This window comes from Drosophila teissieri, chromosome 3R, assembly GCF_016746235.2.
Source record: "Drosophila teissieri strain GT53w chromosome 3R, Prin_Dtei_1.1, whole genome shotgun sequence".
NCBI lineage: Eukaryota > Metazoa > Arthropoda > Insecta > Diptera > Drosophilidae > Drosophila > Drosophila teissieri.
Window position 1 is genome coordinate 25,795,719 of NC_053032.1, and position 23,574 is coordinate 25,819,292.

The 23,574-nt window shown below is 44.3% G+C and overlaps 4 protein-coding genes and 4 non-coding genes across 10 annotated transcripts; 3 read left to right on the plus strand and 5 right to left on the minus strand.

The window, feature by feature from the left end:
• Nucleotides 1-111: 111 nt before the first annotated feature.
• On the minus strand, nt 112-7,458 carry LOC122620508 (clathrin interactor 1). 2 transcript variants are annotated; one of them, XM_043798002.1, is made up of 6 exons: nt 7,136-7,458; nt 5,879-6,080; nt 5,450-5,819; nt 5,272-5,368; nt 4,454-5,211; nt 112-627 (listed from the first exon to the last, which is right to left on the minus strand). In XM_043798002.1, exons 1-6 carry the CDS (start codon nt 7,186-7,188, stop codon nt 155-157), a joined length of 1,953 nt encoding a protein of 650 aa, XP_043653937.1. In that variant the 5' UTR covers nt 7,189-7,458; the 3' UTR covers nt 112-154. The 2 variants fall into 2 exon arrangements, with proteins under 2 accessions (XP_043653937.1, XP_043653936.1); XM_043798001.1 differs by lacking the exon at nt 112-627 and adding an exon at nt 967-4,187.
• A 295-nt stretch (nt 7,459-7,753) lies between these two features.
• Nucleotides 7,754-10,154, plus strand: LOC122619629 (FAST kinase domain-containing protein 4). Its single transcript, XM_043796672.1, has 7 exons — nt 7,754-7,858; nt 8,034-8,229; nt 8,293-9,000; nt 9,068-9,317; nt 9,385-9,659; nt 9,714-9,783; nt 9,837-10,154. The coding sequence occupies exons 2-7, from the start codon at nt 8,052-8,054 to the stop codon at nt 10,045-10,047; spliced, it is 1,692 nt and encodes a 563-aa protein (XP_043652607.1). The 5' UTR covers nt 7,754-7,858; nt 8,034-8,051; the 3' UTR covers nt 10,048-10,154.
• On the minus strand, nt 10,031-12,733 carry LOC122619628 (IQ and ubiquitin-like domain-containing protein). Its single transcript, XM_043796671.1, has 7 exons — nt 12,228-12,733; nt 11,919-12,174; nt 11,642-11,859; nt 10,929-11,572; nt 10,760-10,872; nt 10,517-10,701; nt 10,031-10,460 (listed from the first exon to the last, which is right to left on the minus strand). Exons 1-7 carry the CDS (start codon nt 12,665-12,667, stop codon nt 10,196-10,198), a joined length of 2,121 nt encoding a protein of 706 aa, XP_043652606.1. The 5' UTR covers nt 12,668-12,733; the 3' UTR covers nt 10,031-10,195.
• A 978-nt stretch (nt 12,734-13,711) lies between these two features.
• Nucleotides 13,712-16,058, minus strand: LOC122621477. Of its 2 annotated transcripts, XM_043799339.1 has the most exons (3): nt 15,728-16,058; nt 14,071-14,279; nt 13,876-13,972 (listed from the first exon to the last, which is right to left on the minus strand). In XM_043799339.1, the coding sequence occupies exons 2-3, from the start codon at nt 14,276-14,278 to the stop codon at nt 13,887-13,889; spliced, it is 294 nt and encodes a 97-aa protein (XP_043655274.1). In that variant the 5' UTR covers nt 14,279; nt 15,728-16,058; the 3' UTR covers nt 13,876-13,886. The 2 variants fall into 2 exon arrangements, with proteins under 2 accessions (XP_043655273.1, XP_043655274.1); XM_043799338.1 differs by having other exon boundaries at nt 13,712-14,279; nt 15,728-16,055.
• A 5,042-nt stretch (nt 16,059-21,100) lies between these two features.
• On the minus strand, nt 21,101-21,182 carry Trnas-gcu. Its single transcript has one exon. It is a non-coding gene; the product is annotated as a tRNA-Ser (tRNA).
• A 319-nt stretch (nt 21,183-21,501) lies between these two features.
• Trnas-gcu lies at nt 21,502-21,583 on the plus strand. Its single transcript has one exon. It is a non-coding gene; the product is annotated as a tRNA-Ser (tRNA).
• Nucleotides 21,584-22,028: 445 nt separating this feature from the next.
• Nucleotides 22,029-22,110, plus strand: Trnas-gcu. Its single transcript has one exon. It is a non-coding gene; the product is annotated as a tRNA-Ser (tRNA).
• Nucleotides 22,111-22,267: 157 nt separating this feature from the next.
• Trnas-gcu lies at nt 22,268-22,349 on the minus strand. Its single transcript has one exon. It is a non-coding gene; the product is annotated as a tRNA-Ser (tRNA).
• Nucleotides 22,350-23,574: the final 1,225 nt, after the last annotated feature.

Below are 23,574 nucleotides of genomic sequence, written 5' to 3' on the forward strand. Positions count from 1 at the left end.
TTGCACGTGTCGCAAACTTTGTACAGCAAGGGGAAAGGAAAACGTAAATAATATATAGAACTGACAAGTTAGCGATCGTGGAAATGTGAATGTGAGAGTGGACAATTTGGGTAGTAGGTTCAAGGCTGGCTGGGTTTAATTAGGCTAAAAAATATCATTGAAACAAGTCGAATGCCGACGAGCTGTTATTGTTATTGTTATTATTGCTGTGATTCTGCTGCTGCTGGAACGCTCCAAAGTTGGCAAATGCTGATTGGTTTTGTGGAATGCTTTGCTGTGGTGCCGGAGCCCCGAATATATTCGGACTGGTCATTGGCGACAGTCCGGGGAATCCGCCACCCGTCTGCACATTCAGTGGGGCCTTTGCCGGACTGTTGGTCTTCAGGGCGTTCATCGAGGGGGCCGGGGCACTGGGCTTGCCCGACTTGCTCATCAGCAGGTTGTCCAGGTCGATGTTCATCTTGCCGCCCTTCAGGTCGCCCGACCAGGTGGCGCCCACGTTGGTGGGCTGGACACTGGTAGCTGCGTTAACTGCACCCCCGTTGGTGTTATTGTTATTATTGGTCACCGACATGGGCTGGAGCAGATTATTGCCCGTGACGGCGGCAATGGGAGGCATCATATTGTCTGGAATAAACAAAAGCAATAATAATGTTATTCCGGGTTCCACTTTTCGTTTTCATTTCGGTTTCACAAAAAGCTGTTTTGAATGTGTGGCTTCGATAGAATTGCGAATGCGGCTACTTGGTGATTGGCTAATGAGGTGGTCACTACTCGGAAGCGTTTGCGCAGCAAATCAAGTGCAATTACAGAAGGAAAGAATAGGTTCGTATCTGTTATGTGGCTATTGCCGTTTTGGATTGGTTTACCTAATGAGTCCGCGGCTGCGGAGGCCGCACAATGCCCGGAATATTGAGAAATGCTTTTCAATTCACCATTATTAAGTACATATGTATATATTTGAGAAATAATATTGGATCCAATGTGTGGGTGGTTTGCAATACAAATATGCAGTAGGAGAAAAACAAATAAACAAAAGAAAGTACATAGTTTAAATGAGGTAAATCCGTATATGTACCTGCAATACAATGGCTTGAAGGGTGAGAGATACATAAACAATAATTCCTCGAACTATTATCTTATTTCTAGCAAATATATCTCTCTTTCGAGTCTATTATTAGTATTTCATAATACTATAAAAATATTTAAGGACACTGCGTTTACTGTTTTTATGATGAAGTAATGTAAAATATGACGTAATCTTGTAATTAATCAGCTATGTTATGAAAGTATTTCGGAAATATTTAAAATAATGACTCTGAATATTTCGCAAAACAATTGTTCGTTTTTCCTTAACAAGGTATAAGCTTAGTGTATTTTAAATACACTACAGGTTTTCAAAAGTTGTTGATGCCCAAGTTAGGCAGCCTGTTCCATGGCGGCTGTATCAAAGAGTTTGTAGCAGGTGTCCAGAATGCTTTGGGCCAGTTCCCGGCACTCCTCCGAAGTCTCTCCACCCACCAAAGGCGATCTTATGAAGTCATCCAGCCAGCGCTGCAGTTCGTTCAACGACTCCGCAAAGTGCTGGGCCAGCACATGAGCTGGTGTGGTGACCAGGGCGATTCCTATTAGCTGCAGTGTGGCCGCACGGACGCGAGCCTCGGCATTGAAACGCACAAAAGCGCACAGGTCAAAGATCTCGCGGGTCATCGCCGGCAGCAGTGGACAGTTCTGGGAGCACATGACCAGCACAGACAGGGTGTGTAGCAGGTTAACAAGCAACTGGGTGTCGATGTCGTGAGAAATATTTTCGTACTTTACGAACAGCATCTGTCGGGTGCGCTGTCCCCTCACCAAACTGAAGAAAAAGGTACCGGCAACCGGGTGAAATGGGTTGGGTTTCTCCATTCGATCTGCAGTTTTCGGCTTGCTAAAATATCTCTTCGTCTTGGCCCGCAGCCGGTCGCGGATAATTCTTTGCGCAGCGGCCAGACGAGCGGCCGGACTTTCCTCCTCCTGCTGGAACTCAAACTTTCGCGGTTGCTTGGCTGCCGGTGGCACAATATCCAGGATTTCCATCCCATCCTGCTTGTTTTCATCGCCAGAAAGTTCTTTTGCCGTTGCTGCCAGTACCTGAAGGATAAGAATACGGACGCTGGACGCGTAGGTGGAGTTATCCGTGTGGAACTGGCGGCACAAGTACTCGGCACAGGGACCAGGATGCGTCACGCAAATGGCCACGCAACACTTAAACTGCGTACGTTCGAAGTGCTCATAGTAGAACTGCATTTCCATGACTAGGAAAAGCTGTAGCAGATCTAAGGCCAACTGAGTATCATGCTTGGCCAGCTGGCCTCGTATAAGTTGCTCCGCTGTGCCCATGGCTCCTTCGAACACCTGGTAATTCTCCACTTTTGCTCGGAGAAGGTGCAGCAAGTCGATAACGAATTTGGGGCGCTGCTCAATGGTGGTGGTTGTATCGTTGGACATGTCATAGGGTTTGAAATCGTCGTCGTCTTCATCAAGTGGCTCGTCGTCATCCGAGTCCAGCTGCATGCTCACATTCTGAGTTCTGGGCGCGGGTTTTGCTTTTATTTCGATATTCTGCTTCTGCGGCTCCTGCTGTTCTGATGTACTCATAAAGTCGCTGAGATGTAGTTCTAATTGTTTCAGCTGATCCTCACAAGGCTCCTCATCTAGCTTAGACTTGCTTGGGCTGTCAAACTGAGCCAATTCATCAAACTCTTCGAAGATATGCCATTGAAATGTTTCCTTAAATGAATCGTAATCAAATCGTAGACGATCATCCTCCTTCGTATCAGGCAAGGCAATGAAATTGAATATAAGCTCCACGGTCTTCATGCCCACATGTCGCTGCAGTGCATCTGGGGACTGCAGATGGTTACTGAGTCCATCGTGGAGCTGACGCTTAATGTTCAAATCCATTTCAAGATTCCGACAAAGGCATTTACCCGCCAACACAAGCAGCTTGGATATAGCCAAGTGCTCTTGGCTGCCGAGTTTCTGCAAGGAAATGCGCTTCGACCAGATTCCAAGCAACTGATTAAAAAGAACCTGCAGTTGAGCAGGAGCTACTGCGTTAAGATAACTGGCCAATGTTTTAAGCTGCTTATTATCCACGGGTGTGCGTTGGAGTGGCAACTTCTGAAGCAGGCAATGCTTCCAGTGAGGTGTCTCCAAGGTAGTAGCACCTATAAGAACGTATAGGTTCAATTCCGCAGAAAGCGCCGATTGTGCCGTTTTTAGGCAAGCAGCGGGATCCAATTCCCGTAATATGGTGTGCACTACTTTTCTTCCTCCGGGAGCCACCGCATAGTCCTTAAGGACTCGCAGAAATCTCTCCAAAGTTGGTCCATCATAAATAAGGTTTATAACCTGTGACAAAAGCCAGGAGTACGGTTCCAAATCAAAGTATTCTCCATTATCATCGCACTGCAGGACGAAGTGCAAGGATTTCAGCCACTGGCGCAGCAGAAGCTGCTGATAGGAAACTGGAGCAAATGTCTCCGGTAGTCTTCTGCCCATTCGATTGGCCACCTGGGCTGGCAGACCGATGAGCAATTGGAAGAACGCCTTCACCTGGGCATCCAGCTCCTCCACCTTTCTTTCCGGCATAACTTTGATGGTCCGAGCAAACCGCTGCATCAAGGAAGCTCTCTGGCGGGAGATGTGCAGCAGGGCGATAGAAATTAGGCTCTCATCTTTGACCATGTTTTCCAGCAAGGAACTAATAGTACTGGGAAACTTATCCAATCTTGTCTGAAGCGCCTCAAAAGCTACCGATACATAATCAAAGCTGTGATCGAGCTTAAAGAAGTTAATGACTTCGACATCCTGCGAAGGCTCTGGCCAATCCTGGCTGAATAGCTCTGTCAATTGATTCAGCAATGCGGCGTACTCTCCATGGGCAAGACAACTCCAGTCGCACGTCTGACGATCGAGCCCAACCAACTGCTCAGGTGTTGCAAATCCGGGCAGTGCGTTTGAGTTATGCAGCTCCCGCAGAATGGCTGCCACTTGGGCAACAGCTGAAGCGCTCTGGACCTGCATTAAGTCGCGCAGCTGCTTCTGCGCCTTGGAAAAAGCCAGACGCACTGCCTCAGATGGTGGCTGTGGGGAAGGCGACGACATCGAATCATTACCGGATGCCAACTGCTCTTCAACAGCTACGAGAGAGAACGAGAAGAGAACGAGTGCATCCGATTGGAATATGTTGCCGTTTATATGTGGGAGGATGAGGTAGTGTATCTTTGTGTGGGGCTGTGAAGCTCGAGGTAGAGATAACGGCTCTAGTCAAGCTCGGAAGGCGCACCTTCATGCAGCGATTCCTAAATATATCATGAAGTGACTAAGGCCAAGGCAATTACTCTAATCTTATACCTATTTCAAATTTACGTCTATGTTAAGCTACAAGAATCGAACTGCAACTCACCCATGGGCATGCTTTGGTGAATGGACAGATCGCCGAGGCCCGCCAGGAGATCTGTAGCCGTCGTGGTTGCTGCCGTCGGGGTGGGAGCTGAATTAAACAGGTCAAACGAATCGTTTGCCGGCGTGGCAGTCTTCAGCAGATTACCATCCAGGGCAGAGCTCGACGTCGTGGAGCCTTGGAATGCTGCAAAGTCGGCGAACTCATCGTTCGCAGCCGGAACCAGGCCCGTTGATGGTGGCTCGCTGACCGTCGATCCCGATGAGGGTTGCCCGAAGGCAGCGGCGAAATCACCGAATTCCTGCTGGCTAGCATCGCTGGCCCGCGGGTTAAAGTCATCATCGTCATCCACAACCACGGCGGCACTGTTCAGCGTCTTCTCCTGCCCTGGCGGTGGCGAGCAGGTCTTGAACAAATCGTCCAACAGATCGTTGTTATTGCTTTGCGTATTATTGTTTGCCTTGGAAGTAGACGGCGACGGCGAGCCGCCGCCCATTAAATCCACGCTGGTGGGAGTGTCGCGGTGAGTTGGCGAGTGGATGCCAGCAGCACCGCCAGGAGCTGGCTTTCCAAAGTTTGCTGCCGCACCCAGATCGATCTTCTTCTGGGACAGCGCTGGCTTGGCAGACACTGTTGAAGTGGGCTGCTTGGAGACAGGGGAACTGACGGTCTTCGAACGAATGTTCATGTTGAGGCTGGAAGGTTTGCCCTCGCTGGCCACTTCTGCGGGACTCGCGCGGTCATTGTATCGATAGTTACGTCTGCTCGGATAAGAGAACATTAGGAAATAAGTATAGTTTATTGGTAAAGTGAACACTTGCCTTGGACTGGGTGAGTCGCTATCGGATCCCTCCCGCTCTCCATCGTAGTGAGTATCATCATCCTCATACCGATCCTTCTCGGCGCTTTTGTCGGAGTCTGCAGTAAAACCATGAATACCATTAATACACAAAACTACTGTTTGATAAAAAAATATATAAACAGAAACTGCTAGCTTACACCAATTGTCTCCACGACTAGAGCGGTAATCGCCATCATTGTAGCCACCGCTACCACCGCCGCCTCCTCCAGAGCCACCGCTATAACCGCTGTAGCCACCGCTTCGCATGCCCATGGCGTCGCTGCTCATGCCGATGTACTTGTCCTTGTTCTTCTTCGCCTTTTTACGCTCCTCGCGCAATCGATCATCGTCCTGAATAAAGTCTATAAGCTCTCGTACCTTATGCCTAACATTAATACCCTGATCCTTGCCGCCCTCGTCGGTGAACGTATAGTTCTCCAGCGAGCGCAGATCGTAGATGTGCTCCCGGGAGGAGGTTACCACCCGCTCAGAGCCGTTTCGCACCAAATAGTTTAGCAGAAGGAGGCTCTGTAAGTAAATATATATTCGTTAGTTTTATATTTATTAGTTTAAACTTAAAACTGTACCTTGTAGGTGCGTCGCCAATTGGTTTTATTGTCCTGCAGCATGCGCTTCCACAGCATGGACATCACCTCCGGGAATGTTTCGTATGAGAAGGTGGAGTAGGCCAATTCCTGCATGAGGGGTCCCGTCGGCCCCCACGGATCATCGTTGGTGGCCTCTCGCACCTTGCCCTCCGTTTCCGTGTAATTCATCACGACATTGGTGCTGCAAGGGGATTTGGATAGTGATTAAATTTATGTTTTTGTATAACAAGGAAGCACACCCATATTTATTAATCTGACTTCTTTATTATCTTAAGGCTTATTACCTATATATCTTATAGATCAATCCTGGTATCTTTAGTTAATATATATGTAAGTACGTAGGTATAGAATATAATGTAAATAAGGCATATTGCCTTGGGTATTCAATAAACTCGATTGAGTAGATAATCAAATAGATACAGTGCCAGTTTATCAGAACTGGTATTTTAAAGTAAACGCTGTGTGACAATACAGATTTACAATGCCCAGAAGCAGATAAAAAGGTAATACATATGACTTGGCTGCGACGTTGATAGACGTTCGAAACGTGATGGAAGAGGGCTAATTGTCGCAAACCGGGCCAGCTAGGTGTTCCTTATCAGTTCCAGATAAGCCCTACGAAAAGTGTACCCGTGCACTTAACCTAATGAGTTCGGTGCTAGCTAGCGAGGCTCCATTGACTTTGCATTATTTATTCGAACTATAGCCTCTTTTTTTTGAATAACTACCCCATGCAAGGCGCAGGTGAAAGGGGGCAGCCATAATTAATAATTCGATGGGGAAACAGAAACACCCATTCCACTGGAAAGCCTGGAATGGAGCTGTTAACACAGGTGGAAACATTTTGTTATATTTGGGCAGTCGAAAGCAAACAAATTGTTTCTTGATAAAGCCCCACATACACACACATATATTCACATGGATATCCATATCGGAATGCGGCTGTGTTGGTAAAGCTCGCTTGGAATGGCGAACAACCTTGAAAGCAGTTAAAAACGTGAACCTAATCCAGCACCCCGATGCAGTTCATCCATAATTTAGATATATTCATGAATTATTATGGATTTCTGCATGACATACAGCTTTTAAAGTCCTTGAGGAGATGGGGGCGTGGCGGGAAAGCATAGAATTTGGGGCGTGGGAGTCTTTACATTCACTTCGGCGTTGAGGGAATGTTATACACACATCCCATTTGATATGCGTATGGATATATCCTAGATATTCCTGATCACTTACACCTTGTCCGCCAACTCGCGCACTTTCCACATGCTGATGAACTTATCCACCATTTTGAGGCTATCGAATGCTACGGAATTTTTCACACAATCTCGTCGAAAAGTGGCTGGAAAATCCAACTACAACAAGACGTCGAACTCGTTTTCGCTTGGCGTGCCGTTTTCTGACTGTTTTCCAGCTGACGATTTGCACTTTTGCATGGAAACTGCGCACCTGTCTCGCACCCGCGCTTTTCGTAAACAAAAATGTAAAAATTTAAACGAAAATTGTAAAACAAAATCACAGCAGCTAATATTTGGTGAGCTGTCGTGTCCAGTGTTGCAAGCAGTGTTGACAACTCTGGCTGTTCAAGTGTAGCTAAATCCGATAAATAGCTGAAAGTAGCCGTTATTGATCAAAATTAGCTTTGAAAATTTGTACGACAAATAGCCAATTAAAACCCAAGTTTTTTTGTTAATGAACCACAATAGGAGTATGGGAATATTACGAAATTATAAGCATTTACCAAATAACTGAAAGTAATTTAAATAAGAGCTGATGCCGAAAATACATGCAATAATCCCTAAGTTCCGGCTAAAAAACGCCAAGTCCAGCTACAAAATGCTGAGCCGGCAACACTGTTCGCGTACCAGTGTTACAAAAGCTTTGCATGTAGACGGGCTTTAGCCTACACTAGCAACAGCTGAACGCTGCCGTCATCTGTGGATTCTCAACGTTCAATAGGAAAGTTTACTAAAATAAATGATATTACTAAATGAAACGTGAGAGATTTCACGGGGAATAAGACTTTCCAAGTCATGAATATAAGGCTATATCATTGGCATGCTTTGTAAACTCCAATTCTGGTCGCTGAAATTGTAAACAAAAAGGTTATGTAAACTTCTGTGGTTTCTTGCAGCGTGCGGATTGACTGAAAATGTTGGGACTACAACGTTTTGCCGGCAGTTTTGTCACCCAGTTGTACCGCCGTGCAGCCTACAGCAGCAGTGTCAGGGCAGCGGGCATTCCCCTGGCCCCCACTGGAGGTCCGTCGGATGCAGTGGAGCCGGAAGCACGCACGCCGGCTGCGGAGGCAACGGCAAAAAAGCCCAGAGGTAAGTGGATTCTCCAATGCCTGTTGTTTTTACTAATTGGTATCCACTGCATTTGATTCCCAGGCAACATGGTAGCTGCAGCTTTCGAATCCCTCAAAAACGACAGTCCCAGAGATGACATCAAGAACCAAGCCTCCAGCAAGATCGATGAGCGAATCATCAATGCCAAGACAGTCAATGGACTGCTGACCATCACGGAGAACAACAATGCGTTCTCGAGGAAGCATGCCCTCAGAATTGTCTCCATCCTGGCAGAGTGGAGCTCCATGGATCGAGTGAAGATTTCGGAGTTTGAGAACGACACAAGATTCCTGCGTATTTGCCGGATGTTGGGCAGGACGGTTCCCAAAAGTAATGGTGCTAACAAGGGCCTTGGCGAGAATGGGACTGGCAAGCGGATTTCCGGCTTCCGGACAGATGACCTAAACACGGTGCTTGGAGTAGCTGGTGATGATGAGGCCGCTAAGCTAATAGCTAGCATCAGTCTGCCCCAGATGGTCAAGGTGATGAGCACCCTGGCCCAGCGGAAGAGGCGTAGTACTCCTCTCCTGCGCTCCCTGGCTTTTAATATCAGCAGCGCGTCGGAATCGCTGGATCTGAAGCAAGCGGCTGATGTGCTGTACGCTATGTCCACACTGAATTTCCAGGATTCCGTTCTAGGAGCCAAAGTGTGTGCGGATGTACAATCAGCGCTGCCTAAGAATGTGGATAAATCAGCCGTTGTGGGATCCATAATCACCAGCCTGGGCATTTTGCGATACCGAGATTTGGGTTAGCTTGGATATACCTAAACATACCTAAACAAATTTAATATAAATTAAATTTATTTTTTCTTTAGATATCTTGGAATCACTGACGCAGTGGCTTGTAAAGAATAGTGAAATCTGTCGTCCCCAAGATCTCAGTGCCTATTTCCTTACCTCGGCCCTGCTAAACTTTAAAAGCGCTCAACTGGAGGAAGTGAGCAAAAAGCTGGTAAAATCCATTGTCCGTGAGGATTTTACCAAGCAATCCGAGTGGTTGAGCTTTGTGTGGTCTTTAACAATGCTGGGTCTTGTAGAACACAGCCACTTGGCTTCCGTTTTAAGGTAGTTTTAGAGTAACGCATAAGAATTTCTAGTTAATACTTATATTTTTATTTATAATTGCTTTCAGTGCGGACTTCCTAGAAACATTGAAAAAGGATAAAGCTGGAGTCACAGCGACCTCCAAAATGAGGCTACTCAATTTGAATAGCTATGCCCAGTTAATAGCCACAGACTACAAGGGTCCTCTATTGTCCACTGACAGTCCCGTCTATCAGGTGCCCATGGCGCATCCTAAAGGAAAACAAGTGCTGGTAAATGGAATGCTAGATGCACTGAAGAGTCTGCTGCCGGCCAGCAATCATTTACAAACCGCGGTGGACACTAAAATGGGCTTCCTTATAGGTAAGAGTGTAACTTATTAATGTGTACCATTTTACTGATCGACTGTCGTTTTAGATGCGCTGTGCCATTTTGATGCTAACAAAAACCCTCTGCCTTTGGACAAGGAAAATCAGAATGCTATTAGGCAAGTTGTCACAAGTTATAATCTTGAAAATATTAATTGAATCCTGATTTCAGGGTGGCTCTGATGGTCATAGATTTCCATGACATTTGCCACGGAACGCATCGCTGTGCCAGCGGCGTTACGAATCTGACATTTGACCTGCTAGAGAAGAGTGGTTACCACGTTATTCCCGTGTCCTATAATGAGTTCAGCACCAGTGACAAATTACTGAAACGTGTTCAGTATTTGGAGTCAAAGTTCAAGGCGATTGCAAGTAGCAAATAATTGCAGTTATAGTTTATTTAATTTTTCTTGTAATGATTGATCAATATTTGAATGGTTTAAATTTTGTAAATGTTAAATTAGGCTCTGAATTACAAGCTAAACCCAAATTTTGAAGGATTTATATTATATGAAGTGTTTACCACACTTCTTAGACGGCATCCAGTTTACTGGAACGTTGTTTGTTCATGCCAACTTTCCACCATTGGCCCGTCTCCTGGAACTCGGTGGCCACAGCCGCCAAGGTGTGGAATAGACTGCGAGCCAGCATGTGAAGATTGCTGATGTGCAGAACGAACTTGGGATCGTACACCTTCTCAATGTCATCGATCTTGTAGTGATCTCGCGTCTCCCGTTCCGTTAGGCAAATTGAGTTCCACGGTGCCCAGTCATCGCTCTTGTTCCAACGCGGCAATCTAAATTAGAGGTATTTTAACTTAAATTTATAATCTCTATATTGTGAAGAGGTTACCTTAGTTCACTAAGATTCTCCGACTTGCTAAGAGCCGAATGTCCATGCCATATTTTGTCTATGATGTGGCGAACATCATCTGGCTGCATTACGAATGCAAAGGATGTGGTGCACTTGCGTTTTCGCTCATCCCGATGGATGCACCGGAGAATGGACTGGTACACTGTGTTCTCAGTAGCAGTAAGCTGTGTATGGAAATATTTTGGATAATAAACTAAAAATGTGGAATGATGGAGAACCAACCTTTAGGTAGTAACAGTGCTTGCAGGTGTCCACATGGCTCTGGCGTGTCCTAATGGCAAACTCGGCATAGGTCTTAACCTTTTTGCATACAATGCACATGCGCGATGGAACCCCTGAAAATGACAATTCTAATTAATTAATTCACTATATATATATGACCAACACCTACTTTCTTTGGGCTCGCCCTTTTGGAACTTTATGAGATCGAAAAATAGCATAGTCTGCCGTTTGCGCAAGATTTCCACATCAAAGGACTTGGCATAGAGCAAAAGATTCTTCTCGCGGTCAAAGAGTTCAAAGAGCTCGGGAAAATTGGGAAAGCAAGTCTCCTCGGTGAGCACTAACATTACTTGTCGTATGAAGTCTAAGCGATCCTCCTTGTTGCGCGGCTTTCGCAGATCCTTGTAGATCTCGGTGAGGAAACGCACTCGCTGTGTGCTTAAAAGATCCATATGGATCTTGGAGTCCTTGTAGCCGATCCACTCAATCGGCTTACCCATCTCCTTCAGCAGCTGATCCTTGCGAAAGTCCTCCATGGCCTTGTAGACGAGATTACGCTGCCGCTCCACCCCATTAAGCAGCTGAATCTCCTTGTCCAGCAGGATGTTTACCTCGGCAATGCGAGCAGGCCCCTCATAGTTGGCCGTAATTCGTTTTAGCTCCGCCTTTTTCCAGCGACCCACCTCAGCGTAGAGCAGATCAAAGTCATCCTTGTTGCGCGGGAATTGCTTGATCACCCGGTGTCGCTCCACGCGCTGTTCCACGCACTTCTCATACCGCTCATCCTCCTGCTCGCGATTTTGCACTAAGCGACTGTTTTTAGGCGGTGTTTTATATGAGATATTTACGTTTTTTAATCTAAATTATAGGTGATTCACCTACCGATACTCCTGCGCACGCAGGTGAATATATTTCCATAAAATCCAGCGCCGCCAGTTTCGCTGGATGAGCAAAATCTTCTCCAGCTTACGCTCCGCTCGCTCCTTCTGGGCAAAAGTCTGGTACTTGCCAGGAATTATGGTAAACTCATTGACGGCGGAAACATATAGTATATTAATGCCATCCAGATGGCATTGCACCGACTGCTCATGGGCTGTGTTCTGGAAAGATTTTAAGTCTAATTGATTGCAATATATAAATCAATGTTTTTAGAACCTACCAGAGTCTTTTCCTTTTGCTCCCATGTCTGCGTGTCCCTGGTCTTGTACTTCCTGTACTTCATCTTGTCAAAGTACGGACCAGTTTGGGTAAAGGCGTCCAAGTATTCCTTGCCTGTGATTTGATCCCGGTAGCCGCAGAGGAATGGCTTAATTATGGCCGCATTCTCGATCTCCACGACCACGGTTTTGGACTGGCCATCCAGGGCATCATCACCAGAGATGTGGACAGTGATAAAGTCGGCCAGACGGTGTTTGCTGATAGAAGGTTAAATGTAAAATGGATTCGGTTATACGATTCCTATACCTACTCATAGTACACATCCAGATCTAGCTTGGAGGTGTGATCCTCTTTACCGTCTTTACGCATGTCCAGTTGGAACTCATGAATGCCGTACTCATCTAGAACAGTCGAATTCAAGGGCACGGAGTTGCAGAGCACACGGTTATCCTGTCGGAGGACAAGCCATTCCGGTGCCACCTCAAACTTGCGTGCTAGATCCTGTTTTATCTCGCCCAAGAGCATACAGTTGGGATAAACTTGGGCCAGGATTTCGGAGTCCGATAGCCGGAACTTCACCGTCACATTCTCCAGCTCCACGCAGCATTCTTCTGAGTGCTGCGGCTCCGATTCAGTACTCCGGGAATCCAGAGGAGGGGGACACCCCGGCGGCAACTTGGGTCGTTCGCTGGGCTCCACATGCAGTTGCACATTGCACACATACTCCCGGTCACGCTCCTCCGCGCTCATCTTGCCACACAAAATATATTTATCGATTGTTGGAGAATAATAGTTTGTAGTTCAGGTAATTCCGAAATGAGGCTGAAAACTGCCTGCTGAGATACGGCCAAAAGAGGATGGCCACGGGTGAGAACCGTGAATTTGTTCAATAGCCGCTGCTAGGCGCCCTGTTGTGGCAACGGGTTGTAGGCCAAAAAGCCGTTTAAGCCCTAATTTCAAGAAATTCGATTACAGTGAAGCTACTCACGCCAATTACAGACATTTGAAAAATCTAATCCACACAGCTTTTTATACATTTTTTATTTTTTACCTTATATGTATATTAAATGATAAATAATCAAACCTGTACTGGAATAACACAATAAACTATAAAAGGCACATTAATACAATCTCAAAATGAATCAGCTTCGTACAAGATGTTCCACATAAAGAATTTCAACTGTATTTAAGTTTTCTCACGCATTCGCAATGAATTTCCACGAGTGAAAGCACCCAATCATCTAATGAGCTCTTCAACTCCAATTGCTATTTACAAATTTGCATTCCCATAAATATTTTCTAATTGCCCCCATTTCGAAGTCTTCCCAGTTCGATTGGCCATTTTTCAGCGCCTTATTATTTATTATTATTTATTGCACAACTCGAAGCATTCGGCATGCGCAAAGACAACGGTGACAGTAATTACTTTTACTAAATGGATTGGACAGATGGCCGGACCACACGTGAAGATGATTTTTAGCTGCTACCGATGATGCTACCGAAGCGGAAGCCGACTTAATAATGATGCTTAACTCTTATATCATGATCCAAACAGATATCATCAAATTTAATGGCCCCTCAGCTTTTAGAGATTTCTTTCGCTTGATTTTGACCCAATTCGGGGGTTTTGTCAATTCGGCTCATAGGAAATGCGATCCAATTGAAAGGTTTTGCGATTTCCTTTTTAAGTGGGGTTCCATTCAAAAGCCGCTTAACAGATTCGCTTACCAAACCACGGAATTCAAAGAAATTGTGGGGTTTCCTTTTGTTTTTATTATTTTCTAACTAACAGTACTAATAAATAATGTTTTTGTTATAGTAAAAGTTGGACTTCAGGTTAAGGGCCGTCAGTCCGGACTTCTTATCGGCATGGGCCACCTGCAGTCGATGTGGACGCCCATTGAAGTAGTAATCCTTGAGGTGCTGCACTCGAAGTACTTTACTCGGATTCCGATGGTCCAGATTGGGGCTAGATGTCGTCGTCGGTGGGCGCAGCGTTGTGGTCTTCCTTGTTGTGCTCTCCGACTCTTGAAGAATGGGATTGATTTTCATCGGCTGATAGTCCAAGCCGATGCCGGGTATGTGTCGGAAGGGCAGTGGGGGTACGGGTATGTAATATATTTTCGAATCCTTTTTCGTTTTTTTCGTCTTACTGCCGTTCTTGTTGTACTTGCGCAGATTCAGCGGCTTTGATGTGACCACGTAGTCCATGTACAAGTTGTCCAGCGAGGGCGACTGCACCACAATCCGGTTGGCCAATCTCGTGGGAGGCGCTTCTGCCCGTGGACCATAGGAATAGGGTCGAGCTGCCACCAAATTGGCCAAGATGATTAGAGATGCCAGTGGAAGCAGCGGCGACATTCTGGAAATGGACACACAGGTTGGTGAGATACAAAAATTATGACAAAATATTTAGAAATAATTATTATAATTGCCTTATCATAGAATAGTGATTTTCCCAGAAATAGTTCAGATTAAATTAGAAAAGTAAACATTTATAATTCCAAAATTGAGTTATAAAGAAAAGTTGAAAGGCCAGTTAGCCGGCTAAATATTGGTGAGAGGTGGGAGAATGTCAAGGCGACAGGCAACGAAAGTGCTGAGTGCCACCCACGCCCCACTCGACGGGTTGTCCGATTGTTCAAGGTTTTGATCGATGGGGTGGCGACCGAAGTGGCGAACTCGAAGTGCTCGCAATCACAATAATAATCATAATGGTAGCCAATGCGATTTTCTGCAAGTCACATGCCAAAGCCGAATAATTAAATAACAAATAAATTGTCTGTGCGCATCAAAGCGCAAAATGTTTCGCCTTTACATTGTAAGTTTCTCACGTTCGCCACATGTGTACACATGAAAACCGAGGCACTCACAGGCCAGAGATAATTTTCGTTTCGATTTGATTTAAATGAAAGCATTTAATGCACGCTAATCAAAGCGACGCCGGCAGAGCAATTACGCTAATGAGCGAGTCGAGCGCCATCCGCGGCGCAGATTTCAACGCTTCAGTGATTAATGAGCCAGTAAAAAATAAATTGATCGGCGCAACAACCGAAAAGCTTGGGATCGAAGTGGATAACACGGTTTTTGGGGCTAACTAGGGGCGTTTGCGGTTCGCCCACCGCTTCAACAGGTTGCGGACTAGGCAAATCTCCTCAGGTTTATGTTTTTCCGATAAAGACATTTGTCTAGTTCTTGTGTCTGGCAGAATTCCCGATAAAATACGCGACCAAGACAAATTGCAGAAAGTTGGGAATTTGTTTTGTGGGCTGATCAGAATCTCCGCATGATATATGATATATGAAATTGGGATGTTCAGGGATCATCGTGATAATAGAATCCAAAAGAGCAAAATGTGAAATTCGAGAGACCACACACAATATGCCTCGACTCATTACAATTTAATTGTTCAAAACCCTAATGACTCGCACTTCGCACACTTCAGGAAATAGAAACTGGAAAAGCTAAATTTAATTTGTCCACTCACTGACTTCAATTATCTAAGGCTGTTTTACTTTGCGCCTATATCAACGGCATTGCCAAGGTCATTTTCGTGATGCTAGCCATGATTAATCATATCACGCTCCTCTCTGGTGAAAGACGAAAGACTTAGGCAACGAACTCGAAACGGGGGAAGCGAAAGACTCAGGCAGCAAACTTGCTGCAAACGAAAGACTTAGGCAGCAAACTCGATGCGGACGGGCAGCAATTATAAACTTATTAAGAACCGTCTGCCAGCCGTCAAATGCAAATGATTCAATGTGTTTGTATGGACATTCGCCTATACGTCTATATTCTAATCGCACTCACTTTAAATGGCTTTGACTGCAGGTGCCGGTTGGCTTGGTTGATTAGTGATTTTCCTTAATTGTATTTGCCGATTGTACAGTTTATTGCCAAGGTGTCCTTCAACCGTAGATGTTTACTTCAATAGATTGTGGAAACTAATTTATGCGTAATGGTAGGCACACGTTCTATCACGATTATGGTTGGATTATTTAAATTTTACAGCGGATATCTTAGATGCACTTTTCGCGTTTTTCTCGCACTGCTTTGCCGATGCTTCTGTAGTTTTTTTTTTTCGCTTGAGCGCGCAGCTTTTGAACGTTGTGAACGCCTCGGCGTGCGGCAAATAAATGAGATCTGCGGACTGTTTGTAATTTGTTTTTTTCTCTTTTTCTTCTTAAATCAAAAATCAGTCTGCCGACGGCGCTGCCGCCGCCTCTGCCGACTTCGCTGCCTTTCTGTCGTCATCAGCGGCAACTGGATTTATTATTGTGTGAGGTCCCAGCCGATGAAGACCGGAGAATTAACTGGTTCCCCGTATGGCAGATGATCTTCGGATGTTGAGCGGCCATAAATTAGCCAGTTTATTGTTTGTCCACTTACTGTTACACTTGCAAATTGCACTTGGTGGGATTTGCCTGCACCGCATGTGCCATTTGCTTAACAAATTCATCAGTCTTGCATTTCTCGGCTCTCCGTCCAGAAGTGAGCAGGAAATCCAACACCACTTGACCAGTCGGTGGGCTCTCGATTGGATTACACCTCGGCGGGCAGCTTCTTTAGGCCTCTGGAAAAATAGAAAGACAGGGGACTTGTCCTTAACCCGTGATTAAAAAAAGTATATTTTTAGGTAGCATTTAAGAAATATATTAGTATTTTTCTAAATATGTATATTGTTTCTTGGTAATATTACTATTAGTCTTCAACTAATTGGAACAAATTTCAGATATACAACTGTATATATTTGCATACATTTGAATCTTTTCTCCGTTTGTTTTGATAACACGGATTGAATAATGTTTACAAATCAATTTGGGAATTTTCGTCTTTTTCTTACTATTCTTAATTTTTGCACATTTTTTTAAGATCGTTTTTAAAGATACCTCATTATGCTTTTAACTCCCAACTCTTTTGAAACATGATAAACGTACCCTATTGTTTGAACAAAGACACCTGATTAAATGGCTAAACAAAAAAGTATTATGATAATACTGATATCTCCTGTAAGAAAGAGAAGGGTTAAGAGCTTGTGCCCGACTTCAGTTCGGGATTTGAATCGGGGTCTAGTTCGCCCGGCAGCTCCTTTGTCTTTACGATACTGTGCACAAATTAGTTACAAATGAACCTACGACAACAAAAGCTGCTGGCGGTAACACGAAGCCTTCGTTGAGGTAGGGTTTTAGGTCTCGGTCCGGTCTGGTTTTCTCTTTTTTGCAAGTGGCTTAAGGTGTGCTTTTTCGGTTTGGCTTATTGACAGGCCACCGGGCAGCTTCAACTCCAACTCCAACTCCAACTCCCTGAGAACTCTGAGATGCGTGTGGCGCTCCAAGGGATCTGTGCGTTTTGTGCCCTCATCATAATTTAATTGGAATGGCAAATGGTGTTCGTGGCATTTTTCTAAACACTTTTGCGTGAGCTGCTGACGTTGATTGCTAGTGTTGGTTGATTAAAAGAGGATTCCCTCGACCTTGCAGCTGCCAAGTGTGAAAGCCGTGACCCATTAAGCTAGAATTATCCTTGGTAAATCAACGAAAATTCTCATAACCCATGGCGAATATTGGGCAAACATGCTTTAATTAAATGACTTCCTTTTGAGGCACAGTTTTATGAGCCGTTAATTAAACAAGTAAAAGCAACTAACACGCTGAGGGATTACGTAAAAGCATTTTCAACTTTCCCAGGGCCCAGACATCTTTCACCAGCGCTCTTGAACCACAAAGACAATCTAAAATTTTGGGCTATAAAATAAAACAAATGACATAACCGCAAATACACCAAGAGTACAACTTCCCAGCTTCTGTCTGGTTGTAAAGGCACTTTAAATATTAATTAGCCGTGGCAGCAGAACTCCCGGCCATTAGGCCTCTGGTTTAAAGTGTGTGTTGAAGTGCGTAAGCTCTCGCATGTGCCAAATGGCCAATGGAATCGGAATCTATATATATACATATATATAGATATATGGAAAATACCCGTTCTCACAGCCAACTGCACGCACCACCTGCCAGCAGAACGGTCAGTCAGGGGCCTAATTGTAATTGTTAACGATTAGCCAACACAAATCACGAACAAGCTGCAAACGCCACTTTCTGTGCATCTGTAACGTCTTCGTGCCTCTGATTCAGCCGACTCCGATACTGATACTGTACTGATTCTGGCTCAGACCCATTTCAGGCGCCTTGTGTGAACCGAGTTTTAGGCATTATTAAGAGTAATATGTTTAATGCTGACGGAAGCACTACGAGTAGATGGCCCGAGCACGGGGCACCAATACAGACAGTTGGGAGTGCACTTGACGAAAAAGTTAAAAATACTGCATACACGTATTTTAATATATTAAAGGGAATTCACATTGAATATGGTTAACATATTCAAGATGTTTTCTGGTATAATCAATTCTTAAGTGTAGCTCATAACTTCTTTTTAAAACTTGATTATCCAGATGACATACCAGTTAAGAACATCATTTGTTTTGCTATAAGGAACAGATTCTTATATGTTTTTCCCTGTGTACAGAACCCAGCCGTGTTTATCAACCTCGCCAAAGTCATCAGCAGACTCGATCTCAGTTTCTGACTGGGACCCAGTAGTCTTGGCCGGTGTCTTCGGGTCTGAATGACAGACACACTCTTAACTCCTAACTACCAACTCCAAACTCTCGGCTCTGGTATGTTGTCTCTGCACTGCGACTGCCGGCGCTTGCGTGTTTGGCTACTGAATTTTTAAGCATTTGCCAGCACGCCGTGAAGTGAAGTTGATGGTGAGAGGGCTGGGGCTCTTAGGCTTCATTTACATTGGCAACGTTTTAATTAGCCGCTTATAAAGACACACAGCGGCGGGCTACAAGATCCATTTAGATGAATGGCGGGAACACCCACCGCCAGTGGTACGTCACTGCAAAGTCACGACTAATCAGCCGGCGTAAATCGCAACGATTATATATGGGCCAATTATAGCGAATCTTTTATTGTCGATAAATTCGCAGGTTCATTAAACCCACGGAGCCCATAAACTGACTCACATGTGGAGTTCGGGCACTTTAAGCTAAGCCTTTGTCTCCATCACCATCTCCATCTCCTTCATATGCGTCTCCGGCGTTTGGTTTTTTGTCATTCGGGGTGCTTGGCATGTGGACACCACATCGGATCTCCATCCAATGCATTCGGAATGAAGCTGTTGACTTACGCAACCGCAAGGCTATGTCAACCATCCCGATTCGGCGGTGCACTTGGCATTTCTGAGAGTTTAGGCCCCCTGGATATCGGGGTCATAACTGCCAACACGTCGCCAGCTCAGCGACTTTCATCGAAAGTCAAATATTTGTGGAGCACGCAGAAAGAAAAGTGTAACGAAAGGAAAAGACCTGCTAGCCAGCCATCGATTGTCAGCCGCAAAATTCAATATTTGCTCATCCGTTCCAAAACGTTTAGCGAATTCTTGCGCGGGATTTGTGAAAGTCCCCGGGGGCAGGGAGCAGGTTAAAATGGGCGTTGCGATTTCCAGTGGAGCTTGGCCTCCACCGACAACGAATGGGGGCGATTGGCTGGCGAATTGGATTGCCAGTTGGCTGTCCAAAATCCATTGAGTCTGGGTCTATTGAGTCATAACCAGGGGCTCAAGTGGTCCGGGGAAAGAGCTCTTCAAGCTGTCCAGCGAAGAAAGAAAGAGTGACTGAGTGAGTTCGTAGGAGAGTAAACAGAAGTCCAGGGGATTCCCCATGTTCTTATTGCTGCAATCTGTTTTACTAGCTTATTTGACAACCGTTTAGATATGCTAATTAATAACTAGATAATCCGTACATTTTTGAAATACGTCTTTTTCAAATAAATATAACAGTTTAGTTGCTTTTTCATTTTACAAAATATTCCTTTTTATACGCTTATTAGCCTATAATAAGTTTGAAACCATTAAACCATAGTGGAACAAAAATTAGCAAGAAATACAATAGTTTTTAAAGTGTCTGAAATATGTCAAGGATATGGCAGCTGAGTAAAACAAAAATTGGTAATTATTATTTGGCGTGCTTGCGATCTGTGATCATCAATTACTTTCGACCTTCGGCTGTCATCAAAGATCAATTGTCTTTGAAGATGCGTATCTTGACATGGCTGACATGACATGTAAATCCTTAGCCATATAGAGCTTGACCAGGTCTTCCGAAGGCATCATCACCTCCCACACCGAATTAAGATTTCACAGATACGTGTCTTTCCGACCTGGTGATTTATACTGGCCATATAGCCGACCAGCGAAACTTTCCAAGTGGCCAACAATCAGAGCAAACGAATAATAGACATATGTGTGTATTGATCGTAAATGATTGCTTTATAGCCTTTTTCAGTGGCTGGAGGATTTTAAAACGTCCCATCAAATGGCACAAAATTTCTTTGGCTTTTCCATGAATGAGCGAGAAGTAAGTTTTAGATAATTGAAAACTAGTTGCGCAGTTAAAAGGAAAAGCAGACGAAATCCCAACCGAACGACCAACATAATATACCCTGATATTTGTATTGTAATTGCGTTAAATGCATTAATAAGCCGGCCAGCGAACGAGAAAGAAATCATTGGAAACGACGTTAATTACCCGGCGGCTTATATTGTTTTGGCTGCTCGCCGACGGCAGCAAAAGCGAACTATTATTTCAATTGGAATTTAATTTCGAGAGTGGGCATTGTTTGTATTTGCCATCTTTAAAGGTGGCCTAAATGCGAATCGCCAGGGCTTGCAAAAAGATTCGCCCCACGGCCGATCCCATCCGTCGACCTTGAGAGCCAAACGAGCCATTAATGGCATCCCAAGTCACATTTGGTCTGGCTCTGACCCTTTTCGCGGTGTCAATAAACCCGGCTTCTGCAGAATCCATCTAGTTAGCGGTCGCCCCGGAATCCTCCACGCACATCGCATCTTATCGTCCGTCCAAAAGATCAACCAGTGCCACCATCAGCGACACTTAAGCTGTTATAAATGTATCTATTTTCATTGCTTTTAAACTGCTGAGATGGCCATTATTGTCTCCCCTCAGCCAACGAGGCTGTAAAACTCTAAATTCAATTGAAAGACGATTAGCATCTGGACACTATTGTCTGTCCTTTAATGACTCGGTAAACAAAGTTTTCGTCGGTAGCATTAAAAACGTTATTTAACTTAGGGTGATGTTAAAAAGAAATAGTAAAAAGAACACGACGAGGATGGGATTCGAACCCACGCGTGCAGAGCACATTGGATTAGCAGTCCAACGCCTTAACCTCTCGGCCACCTCGTCATATGTGACCTTGGCAGCCAAATGCTCATTTCCTGCACAGCTTGCTTTACAGGCAAGCAGTGTTAGTTCTATTCAGTGAAAGGCTTAGTAAACAAGCTTTTTGTCTGGTAAATATGCCATTTTTGAGTAGCGGATGACCAACTATCATATACATATTTCATACTTTAGTTTATTTCGCAGTGAAAAATTAATTATTAAAATATATAAACCACTGCAATGGCAATGTTCTAATGGTGAAATATACTGCTTGCTGTCGATAACAACGTAAAATGCTGCTCTGCTCAGGATGAGTGCACCGTTGGGCGTAACAATGTTACTGGACGAGGTGGCCGAGTGGTTAAGGCGTTGGACTGCTAATCCAATGTGCTCTGCACGCGTGGGTTCGAATCCCATCCTCGTCGACATAATTTTTTTTAAATTTTTGTAATGAAAGATTTTATAATTATTTTTACTATTTCTACATAGTTATTAAAGCTGGTAGACTGACTACCTCTACCATTTGGTGAGCTGCTTACTTAAACATTTTATGGGCTTTACAAATTATAGATCAAACTGGAGCCCCAATAAATATTAACACACAAAGTGAGTAAGGAAGATATAGGTGGTAAGGCTATTTCGAACTTCATTGCCACTTTCCTTTTTATTATGCATAAGAATTGTTCACTACAAAAAAATGTTCTGAAGCCCTCATCCAACTCTGTTGGCAAAAGTATTAAGAAGTCAAAAAAATTCTTGACAATGTATGTTAAATATATGAAAATAAGGACATATTTCGCATAGTGTATTAATGCAAAAAATTTGCATACCTTCTTTCAAAAAACGATCTGAAACAGCAAATTCCAAGTTGACGAGGTGGCCGAGAGGTTAAGGCGTTGGACTGCTAATCCAATGTGCTCTGCACGCGTGGGTTCGAATCCCATCCTCGTCGAGAATTAATTTTTTTAAAATTATATCCTTAATTATATTTTATTGCTTTCCATATTAATCATATTTATAAGGTTTTTCAAATGTAATATACTTTTGTTGGGTTAAAAGCAAAATATAAAACTCAAAAGAATAACAAAATATTTAAAAAGGATATTTTCCGACGAGGATGGGATTCGAACCCACGCGTGCAGAGCACATTGGATTAGCAGTCCAACGCCTTAACCTCTCGGCCACCTCGTCTTCGAAAAAGTTTATTGTGAAAAGTAGTATTTCTGGGCAAACACATTCCAAATTCTTATCAAGAACCTCTGAGAACTGAAGCCAATTGAACCCACTTGATAGGAGGTAATAGAAAACTAAACTGATAACACTGAGTTGCAATCACAGCCACATTATCCGGAAGTGACGATTCAATTTCTTTAGCCAGCTCTCAACTGTTTGCTTAATAATTGTGTCAATGGCATTGGCAAACTGAACTGCAAGCAAAATTATTAGGCTTTTGAGAATTTGTTTGCTGTTAAAGAAAGTAGCTGAGTGGGGCGAGTCTTCAAGTGCAGCTAAGGGGTATTTAAGACAAAAAAGTATTTGAAACCCAACTAATAGAATCAGAGGAATTCTTCTTTAAAGGCTATTTAGATACTGAGTAATTTGTTTACATAGTCCGTTTGGAGGGCGACTTGCTGAGGGGTTTTCAATAATTCAGATTCTCGTCGGCGGTCGTGCCGCTTCTGACCCAGTTCTCCGCCGATCTTCTGTCTAAGCTTCGATTTCTTTTTATATCTCCCTCTTTTGGTGTAAAAAACAAAAGTGGTTTACTTTAGATGGGCCATGCTCAAGCGAGTGTGCCGGTAGCGACGCGATGATGAAGCTGATGATTTAATACGAGAGCTTCTGACTTTTTGAAATGGCAATGGCCATCAGCAGGGGGACCAGCAAGCACGGCGTTTTGTTTGGGCCATGTTTGTGTCCAGGCTGTCAGTTGGTGTTAATGAACCCCTGTAGCCTGATAGCTGTTAGTTGTTTACGATCCGAATACCGATACCAAGATAAAACTGCCGATCCTACACTGCAGAAACAATGGGAAGTACTACAATTTTTTTTAATTACCCCATAAATGAAATGCACTGAGTTTGAATTGAAATATATTGTTCTAATTGGCACGGGTCATTGTAAAACATTTCTCATTGATATCAGACCATCGAACTAGTCGGGATTTGTATAGTCTTATGATTTAACATACCAAGATGCCATACCGAATTTCAAAGGTTTTTTGGCCAGTGCATCAACGACATTGTCACCTAACGTGGCTTCGTTAGGAAAGTGGCCAAGTTTGATGATCCGCAGGCACGCGCGTTTTATATTTAGCCCCACACCAGGGCGACTGCGATCCTCGCGCCCGAGGCATCGAGGAGCGGGGCTAGTCACGTGCACAAGGACATTCCAAGGCTAATTACGTGTGGCATGG